The following is a 19,834-nucleotide window of genomic DNA, read 5'->3' on the forward strand; positions in this document are numbered from 1 at the left end:
TTTGCTTACACCTAAATTCCAAAGATTTTCTTTTGTTTTGTTCTAAAAGTTCTATAGTTTCATATTTTACATTTAAGTCCACAGTCCGTTTAATTTTTTTTATAAGTTGTCAAATTTAGGTTAAGTTTCATTATTTTCCCCTATAGATTTCCATTTTCTCCAGCATTTGTTGAAAGGCTATCCTTCCCCTATTGAATTGCTGTTGCATCTTTGTCAAAAATCAGTTGGACATTTACATGTGGCTCCAATCCTGGCTTCTCTGTTCTGTTTCATTGATCTATGTGTCTATCCCTTCATCAATACTACATTGTCTTAATTACTGTAGCTATATAGTAAACCTTCACTTGGGTAGACTTAATCCTCCCACTTTATTCTTGTCAAGATTGTATTAGCTATTCTAGGGCTGTGCTTTTCTATATAAACTTTATAATGAGCTCATCTGTCTCCAAAAATCCTTAGAGAGATTTTGATAAAAATCTCATTAAGCCTATAGATCCACTTAAGGAAAAATGACATAATCACCATTATATCTTTAAATCCACAAGATCAGTATGATTCTCCATTTATCCAAGTTTTCTTTGATTTCTATCATACACATTTTATAATTTTCATTATAGAAATGTCAATCCTGTATGTGGTTTGGGAAGTATTTAATTCACATTGGAGTGATCATAAATGGAATTGTGCTTCTTCTACCTTTAGTTTCTGCAGGTTCACTGATCTATAGAAATGAGATTAATTTTTGTGTATTGATAGTGTATACTGCTTGTGTGCCAAACTCACTTATTAGTTACGGGAGTTTTGTTTCTGCATTTCTTCCTTTCCAATATTCATGCCTTTATTTTTTATTGTCTTATTCTAGTGGCTAGAATTTTCAGTTCTATGTTAAATAAGATTACTGAGAGCCTTATTCCAGATCTTAGAATAAAACCTGTAGTGGCTCACCATTAAGCATGATGTTAGTTGTAGGATTTTTGTAGATGTAGATTTTTGTAGGTGTAGGATTTTTTTTAGATTTTATCAAGATGAGGTAACTTGCTAAGAGGTTTTGTCATGAATGGGTAGTTTTCTTAGCCTGTTGACACTGATTTTTGAATTGTTGAACCAGCTTTGCATACCTGGAATAAATCCCATCTGGTCATGGTGTATAACTTTTTATACAGTGTTGGATTTGATATGCTAAAATCTTGTTAAGGATTTTTGCATCTAAGCTCATGAGACACATTGGTCTGTTGTTTTGTTTTCCTTTCTCCCTCCCTCCCTTCTTTTCAGTCTTTTTCTTTCTTCCTTTCCTCTCCAACTCTTTCCCACCCCACTGTTTGTCCGACTTTGGTGTCAGGGTAATATAGTCATAAAATAAGTTGGAAACCTATGTCTGTAAAAATTTTATGCTTTTTCACTAGTTCCAATTGAATTTTCCTTCAAACCCTTGAACATATGTGTAATAACTGCTTTAGAGCCCTTGTTTCCCAATTGCATTTATCTAAAAAAATTGTTTACTATGGCCTTTTAAGCATAAGTTGCATTTTTGTGTTTTTTAGCATGTCAAATATATTTTCAAAAATCAACTTTTTTAAATTTTTAAGTAGGCTCCATGCCCAATGCAGAGTCCAATGCAGAGCTTGAACTCATGACCCTGAAACCAAGACCTGAACTGAGATCAAGAGATGGACACTTAACTGACTGAGCCACCCAGGCACCCAACTTGGCAGAGGTTTATTTACATATAAGGGAATAAGCCCATATAAGAATATAGGATAATAAATTTTGACAAATGTAAACATTTGTGTAACCAAATTCACAACAAAAACGAACACACCCAATACCCCCAAAAGTTCTATTTTATCTCTTCTCATTTATTCCTTACCCTACTTAGTCCCATGCAACCATTGGTCTGCTTCCTATCACTGAAGATCAGTCTATTCTAATTTCAAATCAATGGAATCATACAGTATGTGCTGTTTTTATTCTTTTATGCAGCCCATTTTTGTGATTCAAATATACTGTATCCATAGCTTATTCACTTTCATTGCCAAGTAGTATTCCATTTTGTAGACATGTCACAGTTTATACATTTATTGACTGTTGATTGGTATCTGGGTTTTTTACAGTTATTGTTATGAATAAATTTGGTATGAACATTCACATACTTGGTTTTTCCAAACTGATTATATTTTATATACCCACAGCAGTGTATGAATTCTGCTGCATGACATTCTCAACAATCTAATTTTAATCATTTTAGAGCATAGAGTGGCATCACATTGTGGTTTTCATTTGTATTTCCCTAATGAATAATGGTAACATCTCTTCATGAGCTTGTCATCTATTTGTCTTCTTTGATTGTGTCCAACTGGATTGTCTGTCTTATTGTTGAGTTATATGTGTCCTTTATATATTATAGATAGGATATTTTCAATAGATGTGCTTGGCAAACATCTCTGTGGCTAGCCTTTTCGTTTTCTTTTAATTTTTTTTAATATGAAATTTATTGTCAAATTGGTTTCCATACAACACCCAGTGCTCATCCCAACAGATGCCCTGCTCAATACCCACCTTCCCCTCCCTCCCACCCCCCATCAACCCTCAGTTTGTTCTCAGATTTTAAGAGTCTCCTATGGTTTGGCTCCCTCCCTAACCTTTTTTTTTTTTTTCCTTCCCCTCCTCCATGGTCTTCTGTTAAGTTTCTCAGGATCCACATAAGAGTGAAAACATACAGTATCTGTCTTCCTCTATATGACTTATTTCACTTAGTGTAACACTCTCCAGTTCCATCCACGTTGCTACAAAAGGCCATATTTCATTCTTTCTCACTGCCACGTAGTATTCCATTGTGTATATAAACCACAATTTCTGCCTTTTCATTTTCTTAACAATGTCCTTTGAAAAGTAAAAGTTCATAATTTTAATGAAGTCAAATTTATTTTTTATTTTATAGTTAATATTTTAAAAGTCTGTTTAATGAACTTTTGCTAAACCCAAAGTAACTAAGGTTTCTGTTTTCCTCTCCTCAATAATATTGCATTTTTTGATCCATGAACATGTTATATTTGCCCACTTAGGCCATCTTTAATTTTTCTCAGCAATGTTTTGTAGTTTCAGTGCACAGATCTTGCACATTTTTTAGTCCAATTTATCCTAAGTACTTCATAATTTTTAATGCTATTAAAAATGGTATCTTAAAATTTTCTATTTCTGATTGTTCGTTAGTAAAAATAATTGATTTTTAACATTGACCCTTGTAGCTTGCAATCTTGCTTAACCTTTTAGTTCCTGTAGCATTTGTGTGGCTTTCTTAGGATTTTACAATCACATCATTTGTGAACAAAGGCAGTTTTTACTTCTTTCTTTTCAATCTGTAGACATGTTTTGACTGCATTACTGCAATGGCTAGAACCTCCAGCACAAAATAAAATAGAAGTGATGACAGCAGAAATACTTGCTCTTTTTCCATTTAGGGAGAAAATTTTGTTTTCACAAGTTTGTTTAAGATAACCTTGATCAGATTGAGGCATTTCCCTTTTATTTCTAGTTTGTTGAGAACTTTTATGACAAATGGATGTTGAATTTTCTCAAATATTTTTTCTGCATCTACTGAGGTGAACATATAATTATTCTTTTTTAGTGTGATAATAAAATGAGTTAACACTGAGTTTTCAATGTTAAACCAGTCTTGCATTTCTGGCATATACTCCTCTGGTTATGATGCATTGTCCTTTTTAGATATTGTTTGGTTTGACTTGATAAAAATTTTAAGAATTTTTTCACCCATGTTCTCGAGGTTTAGGAGTATGTAGTTTTCATGTAATTCCTTTCCTATTTTGTTTTGAGATAAGGTAATGCTGTGCTCTTAGAATAAGTGGGATGTTATTCTACTCTATTGCTACATTTTGCAACAGCTTGTGTAGAACAAGTACTATTTCTTCCAGAAATGTTAGGTAGAATTCACCAATAAAGCCACCTAGGCCCGAAGTTCTGTTTGTGGGAAAATTTCAAGCTAAAATTAAATTTTATCATTAGATATAGTGCTATTCAGATTTTCATCTCTGCTTTCGCCTCTCTAAATTCTCTCTCCTCAATTTAAGAATACTGGGTTTTGTATGGGTTTCCTGGCTCACATGTTATTTCTATGCAGTAAGTTTGGGCAATCACAGGGCTTACCTCATTGTTTCTCTTCTTTCATGGACCTTTGTTGTCTGTTGCCCGCTCTCTGAAAAGTACTGGTCATTGTATGTTACCCAGTGTTTGAGTTGTTAAAAGTTGGAAGGCAAATCTCCTCTACTTCTTCATGGCCAGTGTGGGAGTCAGAATTCATTTTTATTCATTCATGAAACATGTTTTTTGCTACATATATAATTCTGAATGATTATTATTTTCTCTGGCCAATGAAGATACTATCCCACTGTTCCATTACCTCTGTTGAAAAGACACTTGTTAAACTTTAACATTCCTTTGAAAGTAGTATGTTTTTAACTTCCAATTCTTTTAAGATTTTCTTTTTCTTTGATTTCTATAGTTTTACTCTGAAGACACTAAAATAATTTCTTTTACTTTACCTTGCTTGAAATTCACTGGGCTTCTTCAATCTGTGGATTGGTATCTTCCAATAGGTCAGAAAAATTCTCACCCTTTATCTCTCCAATTAACTTTAGCCCATTCTTCCTTTTTCTCTAGGACTCCAATCAAAGATATATCAGACATTCTCATTGAATCTTACCTTCTTCTGTATTTTCCACAATTTTTTTCTCTGTGCTATATCATGGAAAATTTATTTTTTATTTCTTCCAAATTTTTATTTAAATTCTAGTTAGTTAACATATAGTACAATATTGGTTTCAGGAGTCGAATTTAGTGATTCATCACTTACATATAACACTCAGTGCTCATCATGACAAATGCCCATTTTATCCCCATCAGCCATTCCCCCTCCCCACTACCTCTCCTCCCATAACCCTCAGTTTGTTCTCTATAGTTAAGAGTTTCTTATGGTTTGCTTCTCTTTTTCCCCCTTCCCAAATGTTCATCTGTTTTCTTTCCTAAATTCCACACAGGAGTGAAATCGCTTATCAAAGATAATTTCTTCCACTTCTTTCTCTTTTCTGCTATGCATAGTTAACTGCCAAACATGTCCACTGAGTTTTAAAACTTTGCTTACTGTATTTTTCATGTAACTCTATTTAGTTCTTCAAATCTGTACCACTTTTTAGCTTTTCTTTCCCTGCAGGTATTTTCCAGTTTGTTGATCATTTTTTAAACCCCGTAAGTAAGTAGAGTGGTTTTTTTGAGTAATCTCTACACTCAATGTGGGACTAGAACTCACAACCTGAGATCAAGAGCCACATGCTCCACCAACTGAGCCAGCCAGGCACCCCCCAAACCCCAGTGTTTTCCTTTTTTTTTTAAAGTAGGCTCCACACTCAATGTGGGGCTTGAATGCATGACCCTGAGATAAAAAATCATATGCTCTACTGATTGAGCCAGCAAGGTGAACCTCTTAAACCCAGTAAGTATAAAAACACATCTCTGATAATTTTTTTAAGTTTATATATTTTGAGGGGGCAGAGGGCAGAGCGAGAGGGAGAGAAAGAATCCCAAGCAGGCTCCATGCTGGACACAGGGCCTGACCTCACAACCATGAGATAGGACCTGAGCTAAAATCAAGAGCTGGACACCTAACTGACTGAGCCACGCAGACACCCCTGATAAATCCAAATCTAAAGTCTGTGCAAATTTTGTCCCTATCCCCCAACTTGTATTACCTTGTGTACTTTTTATCTTTGACTCTGTGTCCATGATTGCGCTTCAAAATTTACTTTTGGTGCTTTTCAAGACCCAAAATAAATGTCTTCCTTCAGAGAAGTATTGGGATGGCTTCTGCATGGTTCATGGGGGAACTTCCAGTTGGGAACCACCTCAAATTATATTTGAGTGTAAAGTTACCTGGCTCACTCAGATTCTGGTGCTTTAGGTACAAAATCAGTTTAAGTCCTGTTTGAGGTCACAACTTCCTAAAAATTTTTTTGTCCTTTTCTTTTTCTATAGTCCCTGAATTTGGGGCTGGGTTTAGTTCTAGTTCTCTGTTATCGTGAAGATGTAAACTTTTGGAGTCCACCTTAATGTAGGATTTCCTATAAGATTCTCCAACCTGAATGGGCACTTGTCTTTGCCTTTTACCTCCTTTGCTCCATGAGCCACTGTATCAAAGTGGGAGGTGTCAGACACTTTCAGGTCAAAACTGCCTGTTTCTCTCCATGTTCGCTCAGCTCTGGGTTAAGGTTTTCCACAAAAGTTTGGCCTTGCAATTCATCTTCTGTATTTTCAGATGTATATTAAAGACATGCACATGTAATCTTTCAAGATCCATCGGCAATGCAGTGATAAAAGGTAGAGTATTTTTTAACTTATGAGAAAAAAAACCCTTTATTTAGCAGTAAAAAATTTTCAGCAGGGAGGTTAATTATAATGGTGTGTGATATTCCTAAGAACAGGAAATCTCTGCCAAATTCTTAATGCATTAATGCTAAATATACTTTTCCTAATTGAATCTGTTCTTTTTCACTCTCCGGAGGAAATAAATTTTTAAAAGCCCAATGTGCTGCTAATAGCACAGTTTTAGGCCTGGAACTAATTTGACCCTGGCCTTTTATGCAAGTGACTTCATTCATGTTACAACTCAATGTCTTTGCCTGTTAAATGGAGATAATACTAAATTATCTTCATTGCTCTTTCTAGTTCTAAAATTTTTATGAATCTATAGATGCTTCCACATTTCACCTCAACACCTATAATAGACCTTATGAAACAATAATAGTCCTCTTCCCACTGGCACAATCCTTCCATAATAACAACCCAGAGCCACTTGCTACCAATTGACTGGAGATGGCACAAATCCTATTTGTCATCTCTGTTCTTATCTTCTGAAATATGGTTAGACAACATTTCTACTGTGTTATATCCTTAGTAGCTTTTCTAATAGTTCTAATAGGCAAAGAATTAGAAAACAACTCCCTAAAAGATCATTCTCATTTTTTGGGATTGTAGAAAATTCAAGTGTAGAATTCAAATTCTTCTTTGGAAAAAAAAAATAATGGAAATCATCAGGTAAACCAACACACAGAAGTATTCTCAGGTCATTATAAAAGCATTCTATTAAGTGCAAATAAGCATAAGACAACTGATAGTGTACTTCAGGTAGAGAATATAAATTTTAATAGTAATATCATAAAATAAACAAACATATAAAAATCAAGTATTTAGTTTTGGATGTTAGAAATAATATACATAATAAACTCAGCACAGTCCTGATAGTGCTGCAAGATAAGATTTTACTGTTCAAATTACAGATTATGCCAATCGGGCTGCTCTGTACTCTGGGTTTCAAAAATTATGCTTTTATTACTAAAAGCATTTGGACTTAAGACATCTCTAATGAAACCTGGCATATTGCAGTCGAAACTGTGTGACCATCATTTTAATGACCATAATGGAAATAAAATAGGCAAACATTTCCCCCCTTTGGAATATTAGTTACCCAAACTGTCACAGTATCAAAATAAAAATGATTCTTTTCTCCTTTTTCTGTACTGCCTTGGAAGCATATACACGAGAGGAAGTTAAAGCAAAAAGGGCAACTTTATGATATATGCTATGTCGATGTTAAAATTCACAGACTGATTTTTAGATATAATATTCCTGATTCTGGTCCTTAAAAAGAAACAAGTAATTAACCAACTTTTTTCAATATCAGGAAATAAAATTTTGCTATTTTTCCATAATCAAATTTTTCAATGATTTCTAAGACCATTTCTATAGCCTGTTCCACTGAACTAGTTCAGGAGACACACTGGTTGAAAAAGGACTGAGAATATAAACTTTAAGGCTAAAAATTCCATCTTTAAAATGTAAAAATTTAAATAGAGCCCTTGACAAGGTTATTATAATAACACCAAATTGCTGGCTATGAAAACATGTAGACAGAAAAAAAGGTCATGCTTAAATATTTAAATGAAAAACCAGAGGCAAGTCTTTCATAACTTAAGTAATTCTTTCAACCTAAACACACTTGCTGAAATTGAAAGTTACCTTACTGCACTGGTAAATCTTTTTCAAAACCATTAAGTCCAGTTCTGGATCAATGTCTCTTATGCTTTGGTTGGATAATTTAATAAATATTCTGTAAGAGGTAACTATAGAACTTAATGAACAAAATAAAATAGATAAAATACTAGAATCTTAATTGAAAAATGGCATGTTTCTCCATCTTTTTCATGCAGTCAGCATGCCCACCTTAAATCTGATATTTGTATAAAATTGCTATATTTCCCACTGCAGCTTGTTTTCCTGATAAGCCAAATGTAAATGCTTTCATACAGTTGAGGATTAAAGAATTTTCCAATAATTATTCATCATTATCTGTAGAAAAGAAAAAAAAACTAGTTCACTTCATTGCAAATCAAACAGTATAAATCTTCTTAGCAAAAAACTCATTCTTTTTCATGTTAAAAGAGCTTTAATGTTTAAATGTAGCTTTTATTTAATATCACTTCATATTATTTAATATCACATACTCAGTGTAAAATACGCAAACAATACAATGAAGAATAAAGTGGGAAATAAAAATCACCTATAAGACAGATAACCAATGTTAGTAATTCTATGTAAATTTTGTTATATTTCCTCCTTAAAGCACATAATGGATGGATGAATGGATAAGTAAGTGCTAAAGCAAGATTATAAAATGTTAATGGCAGAATTTAGGTGTTAGATATGTGGGTGATAAATGTAAACTTTCAACTTTTATATATGATGAAAATTTAAAATATGTTGAGAAGGAATAAATCATGGATATACTCCATGTCAGTTTCAGTGTGTGCATATTATTTTATTTTATGGATAAGGCATAATTAAATTAGCCATTTCTACTTATAAACACTTTGGTTGCTTCCAATTTTTCTTTATTCTAAAAAAACACTGTTGAATGAATTAAACAGACTGCTTGGTTTAATCCTACACAATAATCACTATGTTCCACACTCTAGCAAAGGTGATCTTTTGTTAAAATCCAAGCATCAACTCAAATCACTGCACTGCTTAAATCCCTTCACCAACTCCCCACCACCCCAGCATAGAACCCATGTTCCTTATGTGGATTGCAAAACCCTTCATGATATGACCTTTTAAATATTTCCAGCCTTATCTACTTTCATCACCCATCTTCTCCAATTGTCCATAGAATATATACTTCAGTAACACTGACTTGGTAATAGTTCCCCTAATAAATTTTGCATGGCTCTATGTGTAAGTACACATACTGATTTGGGGGTAAATTCCCATTCATATTTCAAAATCCAAATCTGATATCCTCTCCTCTAGGAGAACATTTATTCCAATGTTGCTGGATCATTACTTCAGGCAACACATGTTATTGCTTCCAATGGTATACTTATCACTCTGTACTATAACTTACTTTTTACCCTTTCAAAAGGTTTCAAATAGAAAATTACAGAGAGAAAATTAAGGAACACACATGTACATAATACCTAGAATTAATAAAATTTAATTTGGGGCCATATTGGTTTGGATTATTTATTAAGAAAAACAAATTACATACAGATAGAGAGTACCCTTTTCCAATCTTCTTGACCTTTCTTCTTGGCCAAGGTCATTATCAGTATCCCCAAAGTGATGTGTATCTTTTCCTCCCATGGTTTTTTACTTTTATTGCATATATGCACAGCTAAATAAAATTGCTTTTAAACATTATATAAATGGTACCCTTTCCTACGTATTTCATTCATCACATTTGTGGGGTTTACCCATACTGATAAAAACTTATTTCATTTGTTTTAACTGATATATAGAGCTTCATTACATCAACACAGCACAATATTCTAGCTAAAATGAATGTGGAAGAAAGGTATGTGTTTCCTTTTTAAGAAACTATATGCTCTGACTGCCAAGATTGATATTCTACATGAGGAGCTGGTGGCCTCTGCCCTTCTACGGCTGGCCACAGTTATACTCCCTTCCTTCTTACAGGAATTTTTTAGGAATACTATAAAATAGTTAACACATTTTACTAGTTCTATTAGACTTCTGACTCTGGATAGTACTTAGCTATGGCCTAAACAGCATTGATTTTACCAATAGTGGCAGATGTAGATGTTTACCAAACCTATACTCTAATAGTTTCAGGCAGCTGAAGACAGGCCATCTTTTGAGGACTCAGATCATTTCCGATGAAATAAAACAGAAATGTTTCAGACAATCTTCTTTTTAACTTATTTCTTAATGACACTGATACCACTTTTGGGTGAACTAGATATAATTTACCTATCCTCTCCCTTCATTAATCTCCCTCTCTCCTAAAACAGAAAATAAAAGTGTGTAAGCACCATATGCAGATGACACAATTTAATTACTATTTTCAAACTTTTTTTTAATGTTTATTTATTTTTGAGACAGAAAGACAGAGCTTGAGTGGGGGAGGGGCAGAGAGAGAGAGGGAGACACAGAATCTGAAGCAGGCTCCAGGCTCTGAGCTGTCAGCACAGAGCCTGACACGGGGCTCAAACACACGAACTGTGAGATCATGACCGGAGCCGAAGTCGGACGCTTAACTGACTGAGCCACCCAGGCGCCCCTAATTATTGTTTTCTAATGTGGCCTAAAAGAACAACTACATCGAGGGTCTAAGTATTTCCAATAAGAATGACTCTGAAATAGTTATTCTAAATCCATTTACTGCCTTTTAACTGTTTAATGATTAACAAAACAAAATAGCAAGTTAATTTATTCATATAGTTCCATATAATTTTATAACCAGCTTAGTGAGTTCATATATTAATAAGTTGTAATATTTTAGGGGCTTCAGTAAGATATTTTTAGAAAGGTTTCCAGGGTAGGCATCTGACTTTATCTGCTTTATACTTTTTCTAAGCTAAAGGAATTACTGACAGGCTTTATGATACAGAACTTCAGGGTCCTCATTCCCTTTTCAACTGTGTAATACAGAAATTCTGAAATTGTTTCTTTTTCTTTTTTTAGATTGAAGACTAACTGATACACAACACTGTATTAATAGCAAGTGTACGACATACTGATTTGGTATTTATATATGCTGCAAAATGGTCACCACAATAAGTCTAGTTACCATCTGTCACCATATAAAGATGCTATAGTATTATTAACTATATTCCCTATGCTGTACATTATATCCCTTGTCATCTTTAATAACCGGAAGACTGTCCCTCTTAATCTGTTCACTTATTCCATCCATCCTCGCATCTTCCCACTCCTCCGGCAACCATATGTTTGTTCTCTGTATCTATGAGTCTGTTTTTGCTAGGATTTGTTTCTTTTGTTTCTCAGATTCCACAGGTAAATAAAGTCATATGGTATTTGTCTTTCTCTGATTTATTTCATACAGCACAATATGCACCCGTGTTGTTGCAAATGGCAATAATTCACTCTTTCTATGGCTGAGCAGTATTCTACTGTGTACACCTGCCACATCTTCTTTATCCATTTATCTATGGACATTTACATTGCTTCCATATTTGGGCTCCTGTAAATATCACTGCAAAAACATATGAATGCATGTCTTATTAAATTAGCATTTTCCTTTTCTTTGGATAAATACCTGGAAATGGAATTGCTGGATTGTATGGTAGTTCAATTTTTAAAAAAATATTTTGAGGAATGTCCTGATTTCCATAATGGCTGAACCAATTTATTCACACCAACAGTGCATGAAAGTTCCCTTTTCACTACTTCCTTGTCAACACTTGGTATTTCCTATCTTTTTGATAACACCCATTCTGACAGGCATGAGGTGGTATCTTATTGTGGTTTTGATTTGTATTTTGCTGATGATTAGTGATGTGGAGCATCTTTATGGGTGCCTGTTGGCTATCTTTACATCTTCTTTGGAAAAGTGGCCGTACAGTTTCTCAGTCTTGTTTTAATCTATTTTTTTCCATACTGATTTTATGAAGAAAATATATAATTTAAAAAATATATAATTCTTTATATGTTTCAGATATTAATCCCTTATTGCATACATCCTTTGTGACTATCTTCTCCCATTCAGTAAGCTGCCTTTTCATTTTGTTGATTCATTTTGTTTTCTTCACTGTGCAAAAGCTTTTTAGTTTATGTGAAGCCACTTGTACATTTTTGCTTTTGTTGTCCTTGCCAGAGGAGACAGATCCAAAAACTACCTATGTTTTATTATTGCAGTTTTATGGTTTGAGGTATTATTTTGTCTTTAATCCATTTCTTAAAATTAAAAAAAAAAATTAATGCCCATGTGGGAGGGGCAGAGAGAGAGAGGGAGACACAGCATCCAAAGCAGTCTCTGCACTGACAGCAGAGAGCCTGATGTGGGGCTTGAACTCATGAACCGCAAGATCATTAATGACATAGCCAAAGTTGGGGCTTAACCAAATGAGCCACCCAGGTGCCCCAGTCTTTAATCCATTTTAAGTATATTTTTATATATGGTATAAGAAAGTGGTCCATTCTCATTCTTTTACATGTACCTGTCCAGCTTTCCCAATTTCACTTATTTTTAAAAATTTTTAAAAAATGTTTATTTATTTTTGAGAGAGAGAGGATACAAGCAGGGGAGGAGCAGAGAAAGAGAGGGAGACACAGAATCCGAAGCAGTCTCCAGGCTCTGAGCTGTAGTACAGAGCCTGTCATGGTGCTTGAACCAATGCATCGTGAGATCATGACCTGAGCTGAAGTCAGATGCTCAACTGACTGAACCACCCAGGTGCCCTACCCAATTTCACTTATTGAAGAGATGGTCTTTGCCCTGTTAATTTCTTGCCTCTTTTGTTGTATGTTAATTGAAGATACAAGCATATAAGCATGGGTTCATTTCTGGGCTCTCTATTCTGTTCCACTGATATTTGTGTCTGTTTTTGTGCGAGTTTTGGTTACTACTGCTCTGTAAAATAGTTTAACATCAGGCAGTTTGATATTTTCAGGTCTGTTCTTCCCCCCCCCCCCCCCCCCATTTGCAAGCAATATCTTTTATATCCCTTAACTTTCAGCCTGTGTGCATTTTAAGATCTGAAGTGAGTTTCTGGACTTTTTCCTCTTTTTATTTTGTTTATTTATTTATTGAGAGACAGAGCATGAACAGAGAAAGGGGAGAGAGAGAAAAATTCCAAGCAGGCTCTGCACTGCCCCAATATGAGGCTCAAACTCATGAACCTGTGAGATCATGACCTCAGCTGAAATCAAGAGCTGGATGCTTAATTGAATGAGCCACCCAGGCATCCCACTTTTTCTTCTTTTTATATACATACCTATATATACATAGCCTATATATACATTATATATACATAGCCTACCTATGCCTTCTGATTGGAGCATTTAGGCTACTTACACTTAAAGCAATTATACGTAAGTATATATTTATTGTCATTCTGTTGTTTTCTGGCTGTTTCTGTAGTTCTTCTCTGTTCCTTTTTCTCTTGCTCTCTTCTTCATGATTTGATAATTTTCTTTAGAGTTAAGTTTGGATGCCTTTCTCTTTATTTTTTTGTGCATGCACCATTGGTTTTTGGTTTGTGGTTACTGTGAGGTTCATATATAACAACTCATTTTTACTTCCCCCACGTCATGTTGAAGTTTTTGATGTCATATTTTATTTTACATCTTTTTCTTTACTATCTCATAAGTAATTATTGTAAATTTAGTTGAGTGTTTTTGTCTTTAACCCTCATATTAGCTTTATAAGTCACTGATTCACTACCTTTTCTATATGTTTGCCTCAACTATTAAGATTTTTTTCTTTTACATAATTTTTTATTCCTAGTTATGGCCCTTTTTTTCCTGTTTAAATAAAGCCCTTTAATATTTCTCTTTGTAAAGCTGATTTAGTAGTGATGAATCCTTGTAGTTTTTGTCTGGGAAACTGTATCACCCCTTCAATTCTGAATGCTAACCTTGGCAGGGAGACTATTCCTGTTTGTTTGTTTGTTTGTTTTTTACAACTCTTTTCTGGCCTTCGGAATTTCTGCTGAAAAATCAGCTGATAGTCTATAAGGGTTCCCTTACATGTAACTTTTTCTCTTGATGCTTTTAAGATTTTATCTTTAATTTTTGACATTTTAGTTATTATGTGTCTTGCCGTGGATCTCTCTGGGTTCATCTTGTTTGGGACTCTCTGTGCTTCCTAGATCTGGATGTGTCTCCTTCTCTAGGCTACGGGAAGTTTTCAGCTATTATTTCTTCAAATAAATTTTTGACCCTTTCTCTCTCTCTTCTCCTATTGAGTCACCTATAATGGCCAATGTTAGTACGCTTGATGTTATTGTAGAGGTTCCTTAAAGGATCCTACTTTTCTTATTTCGTTCTGTTGTTCAGTTTGGGTGATTTCTAATATCTGTTTACAGTTCATTGATCTATTCTTCTGCATCATCTAATCTATTTATTCTCTCTAGTGTGTTTAACATTTCTGTTAAAGTATTCTTCCTCTCTGATTGGTATTTTATTTTCTATCTCTGTTGAAATTCTCATTGTGTTCATCCATTCTCCTGAGTTTGGTCAGCATTTTCATGACCATTATGCTGTACTCTTTATCAGGTAGATTGCTTTTCTTCATTTTCTTTAGTTCTTTTTCTATGGTTTTGCCTTGTTCTTTTGTTGGCACATATCCCTCCAACTTCTCATTTTGCCTAACTCTCTGTATCTGTTTCTATGTATTAAGTGGATCAGATACATCTCTTGGTCTTGAAGTAGGGCCTATGTAGATGTCCTGTGGGGCCCAGAAGCATGATCTCACCCCCACCCCCGGCCACTAGAGCCAGGTGCTTCAGGGAGCACCTTTGAGGGCTGCATATGTCCTCCTGTTGTGGGATCTTCACTGCTGTGGATACACTGGTGGGTGGGGCTTGTCTCTGGTCCAGATGGCAGTGAAGCCCAGCCAAGAAACAGGGTTCTACAGAACTCTGAGTGGTGCATGGCCCCTGGCATTAGCTGTCCACAGGAAGGATTCCATAATGGCTCCTGCCAGTGCTGGCATTAGCATGGCAGAATAAGTAAAAATGGCTGCTGTGCGTGTCTGTTCCTGGAGAGAATCCAGCAATTGCTCTGAGATTAGTTAAGTATTCTCCTTCAATTGTGGTCTATGGGCTTTTTTATCTGGTGTGTTGTGTTGGTTTCCAGGTCTAATGAGTCTGCACTCAACACCTGTAAGACTGGGTTTTCCTTTCTGTATAGCTTTACGTTGATTTCCAAAGGCAGATGTTTTGGGGGCTTGCCTCTCTTATGCAGAATCTAAGGGCTGAGGTGCCTGATGTTGAGAATCACTCCTCATGAAAAAGTTCTTTACCTGTGAGATCCCTCCTGACCATGGAGTCCTGCAACTAGAGTGTGGGTTTTTTTCTGTAGTGAGACCCTATCTCTCCCTCTTCTATACATCTCAGTGCTGTCCCTTGTTGTGGAGGCTCCATTCTTCCACTTTCTAAGTCCCCTTCATCAGAGGGAATTATTTCAGAGTTGTGGATTTGTTGTGCCTGTGGGAGGAGGTGAGTTCAGGATCCTCATATGCTGCCACGTTGAACTCTCTCCCTGATAATCACTTCTTGAAAAGAGTATAAGCCTATCCTGATTTCTGGTGTTTTGCAGGAGAGACAGCCTTCTGTGTAGGCATATATCCTTTTGAAGCCACTCAATTATCCAACAGCAACAAAAAAAGTGTCAATTTTACCTTGTGGCTTAGTCCACAGTTATAGTTCTCCACTTAAGGAGCAATACAAATAGGGGTGCCTGAGTGGCTTAGTCGGTTGGGTTTCCGACACTTAATTTCAGCTCAGGTCATGATCCCATGGGATTGGGATTCTCTTTCTCCCTTTCCCTCTGCCCCTCTTGTGCACACACTGTCTCTCAAGATAAATACTAAAACAAACAAACAAACAAAAAAAAAAACAAAGAAAAATTTTCCAAATATTTATCAAGCAAAGTTGAACCCCAAGTACATTGTTGATTACCTAAAAAAAGCAGTACTGAAATAATACCTATAGAGAACTGACCAAAGGATAAACAGTCTGAATATAACTAGTTTGGTACTATTCACAGATTTGCATAAATGGAGTCATTCTCTGGCTTATACCATGTCCCACTAAGAGAAAGAGGCCCATGAAATCCAAACATTGTAAAAATTACTGAAGATAACTTTTAGTTTATTATAGTACTATTTTATAAAATAGGGTCCAAGATCTCAATAAAATCAGAAATCTTCAAGTTCCAGATGTTTAATTTTTATATGTTAATTTTGATAGCAAAAATATTATTTCACTATTTAGAGGAAAATCATATTTTACAGTAATAACTATCAACTGACACATATTTGAAAGACTAACACTTGAGTTTTTCACTGAGGTCTATGGACTTAGATTCTTGAAGAAATTTTCCCCTTTAAAGGAATTCACAAGTTATTAAACTTTGAGGAACACTACTGTTGTGCCTTTTTTTCAAGAATCATGGGAAAATTGTTACTTTAATACCAAAAATAGTTGTCCTCTGAGTGACATGTTTTGTCTCAAGAATACTGTGACTCATGTAATTAACTAGGTTTCCTGCTTTGTGAGAAAGATAAGCACCAAATTTATGACATAGTCTCCACTAAATGTGGAGAACCTCTGAACATTAAGTTTGTATTCTCACCTCATTCTTGGCTTAATATTCATTGCTTATGCTAATTTGCCTGATAGGCTTTCCCAAGCATTTTTTAAAATTAATTTTATCTTGTACTGTATATATTTTTAAGTGGAGTGTTAAATTTTTTGAGACAAGATAGAATACAAATAAAACTTAGGAAAATCTATATTGTTAAAAATTAAGCATGAACATTTTAAACATTCTTTAAATCCTCATATCATTTTAGCATATAAAAATATCTTTAAAATAACAGGATTAACAGTAACAGATATTCTAGAATGGAATTCTTATTCAGAATACTCAGAATCAGTTAACAAATTCACTTAAAATATTAGGCTCGTTACTTCCTGATGAGATACCTAAAAACCAAAGACCACAAATTATTTATCTTGATCACCCACTTCAGTCACTAAACTTGGTTTCAGAAACTTTAAACTTTTTACAAAAAAAAAAATGTGCCCAGAATAAAGATTCCTACAAAAAAGTCAAAAGAACCCAGTAGATAAGCTGTCAGTGAAATTCCAGAACTATCAAGATATTTTGTGTCATAGAGCATCTTCATTAGATAAGTCTATAATACCTCTACTTTGAAGAAACTATTATTTATTTGGCTATCTAAATTTGGACACCCTCCCCCCCCAAACACACACACTCAAGGAGGAGAAAAGAATCAACAGTAGATTAGCAGATGCAAAACCCAGTGGCAATCTGGAAGACAGGGTAATGGAAAGCACCCAGGCTAAATAGCAAAAAGAGAAAAGGATTTTTAAAAATGAGGACAGGTTAAGGGATCTCTTGGACAACATCAAGTGAATAAACATTCATATTGTAGGGGTCCAAGAAGAAGAAGACAAAGGGGTAGAGAATTTATTTGAGGACATAACAGCTGAAAAATTCCCTAACCTGGGGAAGGAAGTAGAGATCCAGGTCCAAGAAGCACAGGGAACTCCATGGAGGTCTACACCAGGACACATAATAATTAAAATGTCAAACGTTAAGGATGAAGAGAGAATATTAAAGGCAACAAGAGAGAAACAATAAGTTACCTATATGGGAAAACCAATAAGGCTACTAGCTAATTTATCAGCAGAAAATTTGCAAGCCAGAAGGGAGTAGCATAATATATTCAAAGTTCTGAATGGAAAAAAAAACCTATGAAAAAGAATACTCTACTTGGCAATATTATCGTTTATATTTGAAGGAAAGAGTTTCCCAGACAAACAAAAAATAAAGGAATTTATTACTACTAAACCAGCCTTACAAGAAATGTTAAGGGGAATTCATTAAGCTGAAAAGAAATAGCTATAATTAGACATAAGAAAATCATGAGGGAGAAAAAAATAAGTTTTTTAAGAATGTATTTGGGGGCTTTTGGGTTGGTTAAGCATCCGACTCTTGCTTTTGGCTCAGGTCATGACCTCATAGTTTATGAGATCAAGCCACATATTGACAGCACAGAGCCTGCTTGGGATTCTCTCTCTCACCTCTCTCTCTGCCTCTACTCTCACATGCACATTGTCTTTAAACAAACAAACAAACAAACAAACATTAAAAAAAAATACTGGCTCTGCTCCAATCGCTTTTTAAAAAATAGGTAGACTAGTATGTGGACCCTGAGTTTGTCTTGTCCCTGAACTGCAGCTAGATCAGCATCAAACCATTTCAGACACCCAGGAAATTGATCTGAGGATTAACACAACAATCTGCATCATTAGAGCCAGAGAACTTAGCAGGTATGCAGAGAGATGAACTGAGGGAGAGAAAAGCCACAGGGGTAGGGAGCTGTTTTGAGAGAGAGAGGACAGAGAGAGAAAGAGAAAGGGGGAGAGTGCAGCACATTGGGATTGTGCAGAAAAGCACTCCCCCCGAAAGTACCTGGAGAGAAAGAGTGAAAACACTTGCAGGGGACTACACAAGAAATCTGTTTCCCAAAACCATTGATGGGGAGAAAGGAGAGTTTTCAGTACCACCAGGATTCTATAAACGGTGGAGCAGAGTCTGAAGTTCCGGAGTTCAGTGTCTGGTGGTGTTCCAGTGAAGAAGCAGAGTGAATCCCTAGGAGCAGGCAGCAGGGTCTGAGGGATCCATGTGCCACATGGGGAGAAGCGGTTTCTCTGCTTGGAATGCATTTGGTAGAGGTCATATAGCTCCCTGCAGGCAAAAGTCCTGGCAGAATCCAGAGAGCTGCCATGTTCAGGGATACTGGAACAAAGATGCCAGAATGCAGCAAAATCTGGTACTGGCTATGTGCTGTGATTTACCATAAACTCTGAGCCTCTGCTGCTGCATGATCACATAAACGTTTTCTGGGACAAGCTGGCACCTGGCCATTACTCGGGGACAGCAAACCCTCCCCCAGAGAAACAGTGTGTGTCCAAGCCAAGGGGGTCTCTAAAGTGTTGGGTTTTAAAACACAGTCCCTCCTGAGATAAAACTCTAGAGGCACCACCTGGAAGGCAGCTTGGAGACATACAGGATAAAGGCAAGAAGCAGACAGAAGCCAGAGACAAAGAAGGGGTGCTTGACTGCATGTCAGTGAGAGAATATAATTACTGGGCCAGAAACTAGAGAGCCAGGTGAAGCCATGTTCACTTTCAGAGCAGGCCAACACGGATCAACACCAGTGAACTAAACAGTGCCACCAAGTAGAGAACAGAGCTGTTACACCAAGCCCCACCCACCTGCACCCCTGGAAGACCAGCACAAATCCCTTCCATCCGCTTAGTCATTGACTACAGTGTGCTACAAAGTTTCAGTTATAGGGGAAACTGAATGTAACTTCATTCAAGTTTCATTCTGTTTGCTGGTGTATTTGTTCATTTTCTTTGCTTCTGCTTTTGTTTGTGTTTTCTTCTTTTTCTCTTTGATACAAAAGAACAAATTTTTTTATTCTATTATATTTTATTTTATTCAATTTCATTATTTAAAAAATTTTTAAAAAATTTTAACGTTTATTTATTTTTGAGACAGAGAGAGACTGTGAGTGGGGAATCGGAAGAAAGAGAGGGAGGCACAGAATCGGAAGCAGGCTCCAGGCTCTGAGCTGTCAGCACAGAGGCTGACATGGGGCTCAAACTCACAAACCATGAGATCATGACCTGAGCCAAATTTGGACGCTTAACCAACTGAGCCACCCAGTTGCCCCTATTTAAACTTT

General features: G+C 35.7%; 1 protein-coding gene across 10 annotated transcripts in view; it reads right to left on the minus strand.

The window, feature by feature from the left end:
- Positions 1-7,178: 7,178 nt before the first annotated feature.
- The window catches only part of NEK1 (NIMA related kinase 1), a 212,095-nt gene continuing 199,439 nt past the window's right edge, over positions 7,179-19,834 (minus strand). For all 10 annotated transcript variants that reach the window (XM_081795594.1, XM_081795587.1, XM_081795592.1 and 7 more), the window contains one exon: positions 7,179-8,412. In XM_081795594.1, coding sequence (XP_081651720.1) covers positions 8,399-8,412 — 14 coding nt within the window. In that variant the 3' untranslated portion in view covers positions 7,179-8,398. The remainder of the gene's footprint in view (positions 8,413-19,834) is intronic.

The sequence above is a fragment of the Panthera onca genome, chromosome B1 (assembly GCF_046562875.1).
Source record: "Panthera onca isolate mPanOnc1 chromosome B1, mPanOnc1 haplotype 2, whole genome shotgun sequence".
NCBI classification, from domain to species: Eukaryota; Metazoa; Chordata; class Mammalia; order Carnivora; family Felidae; genus Panthera; species Panthera onca.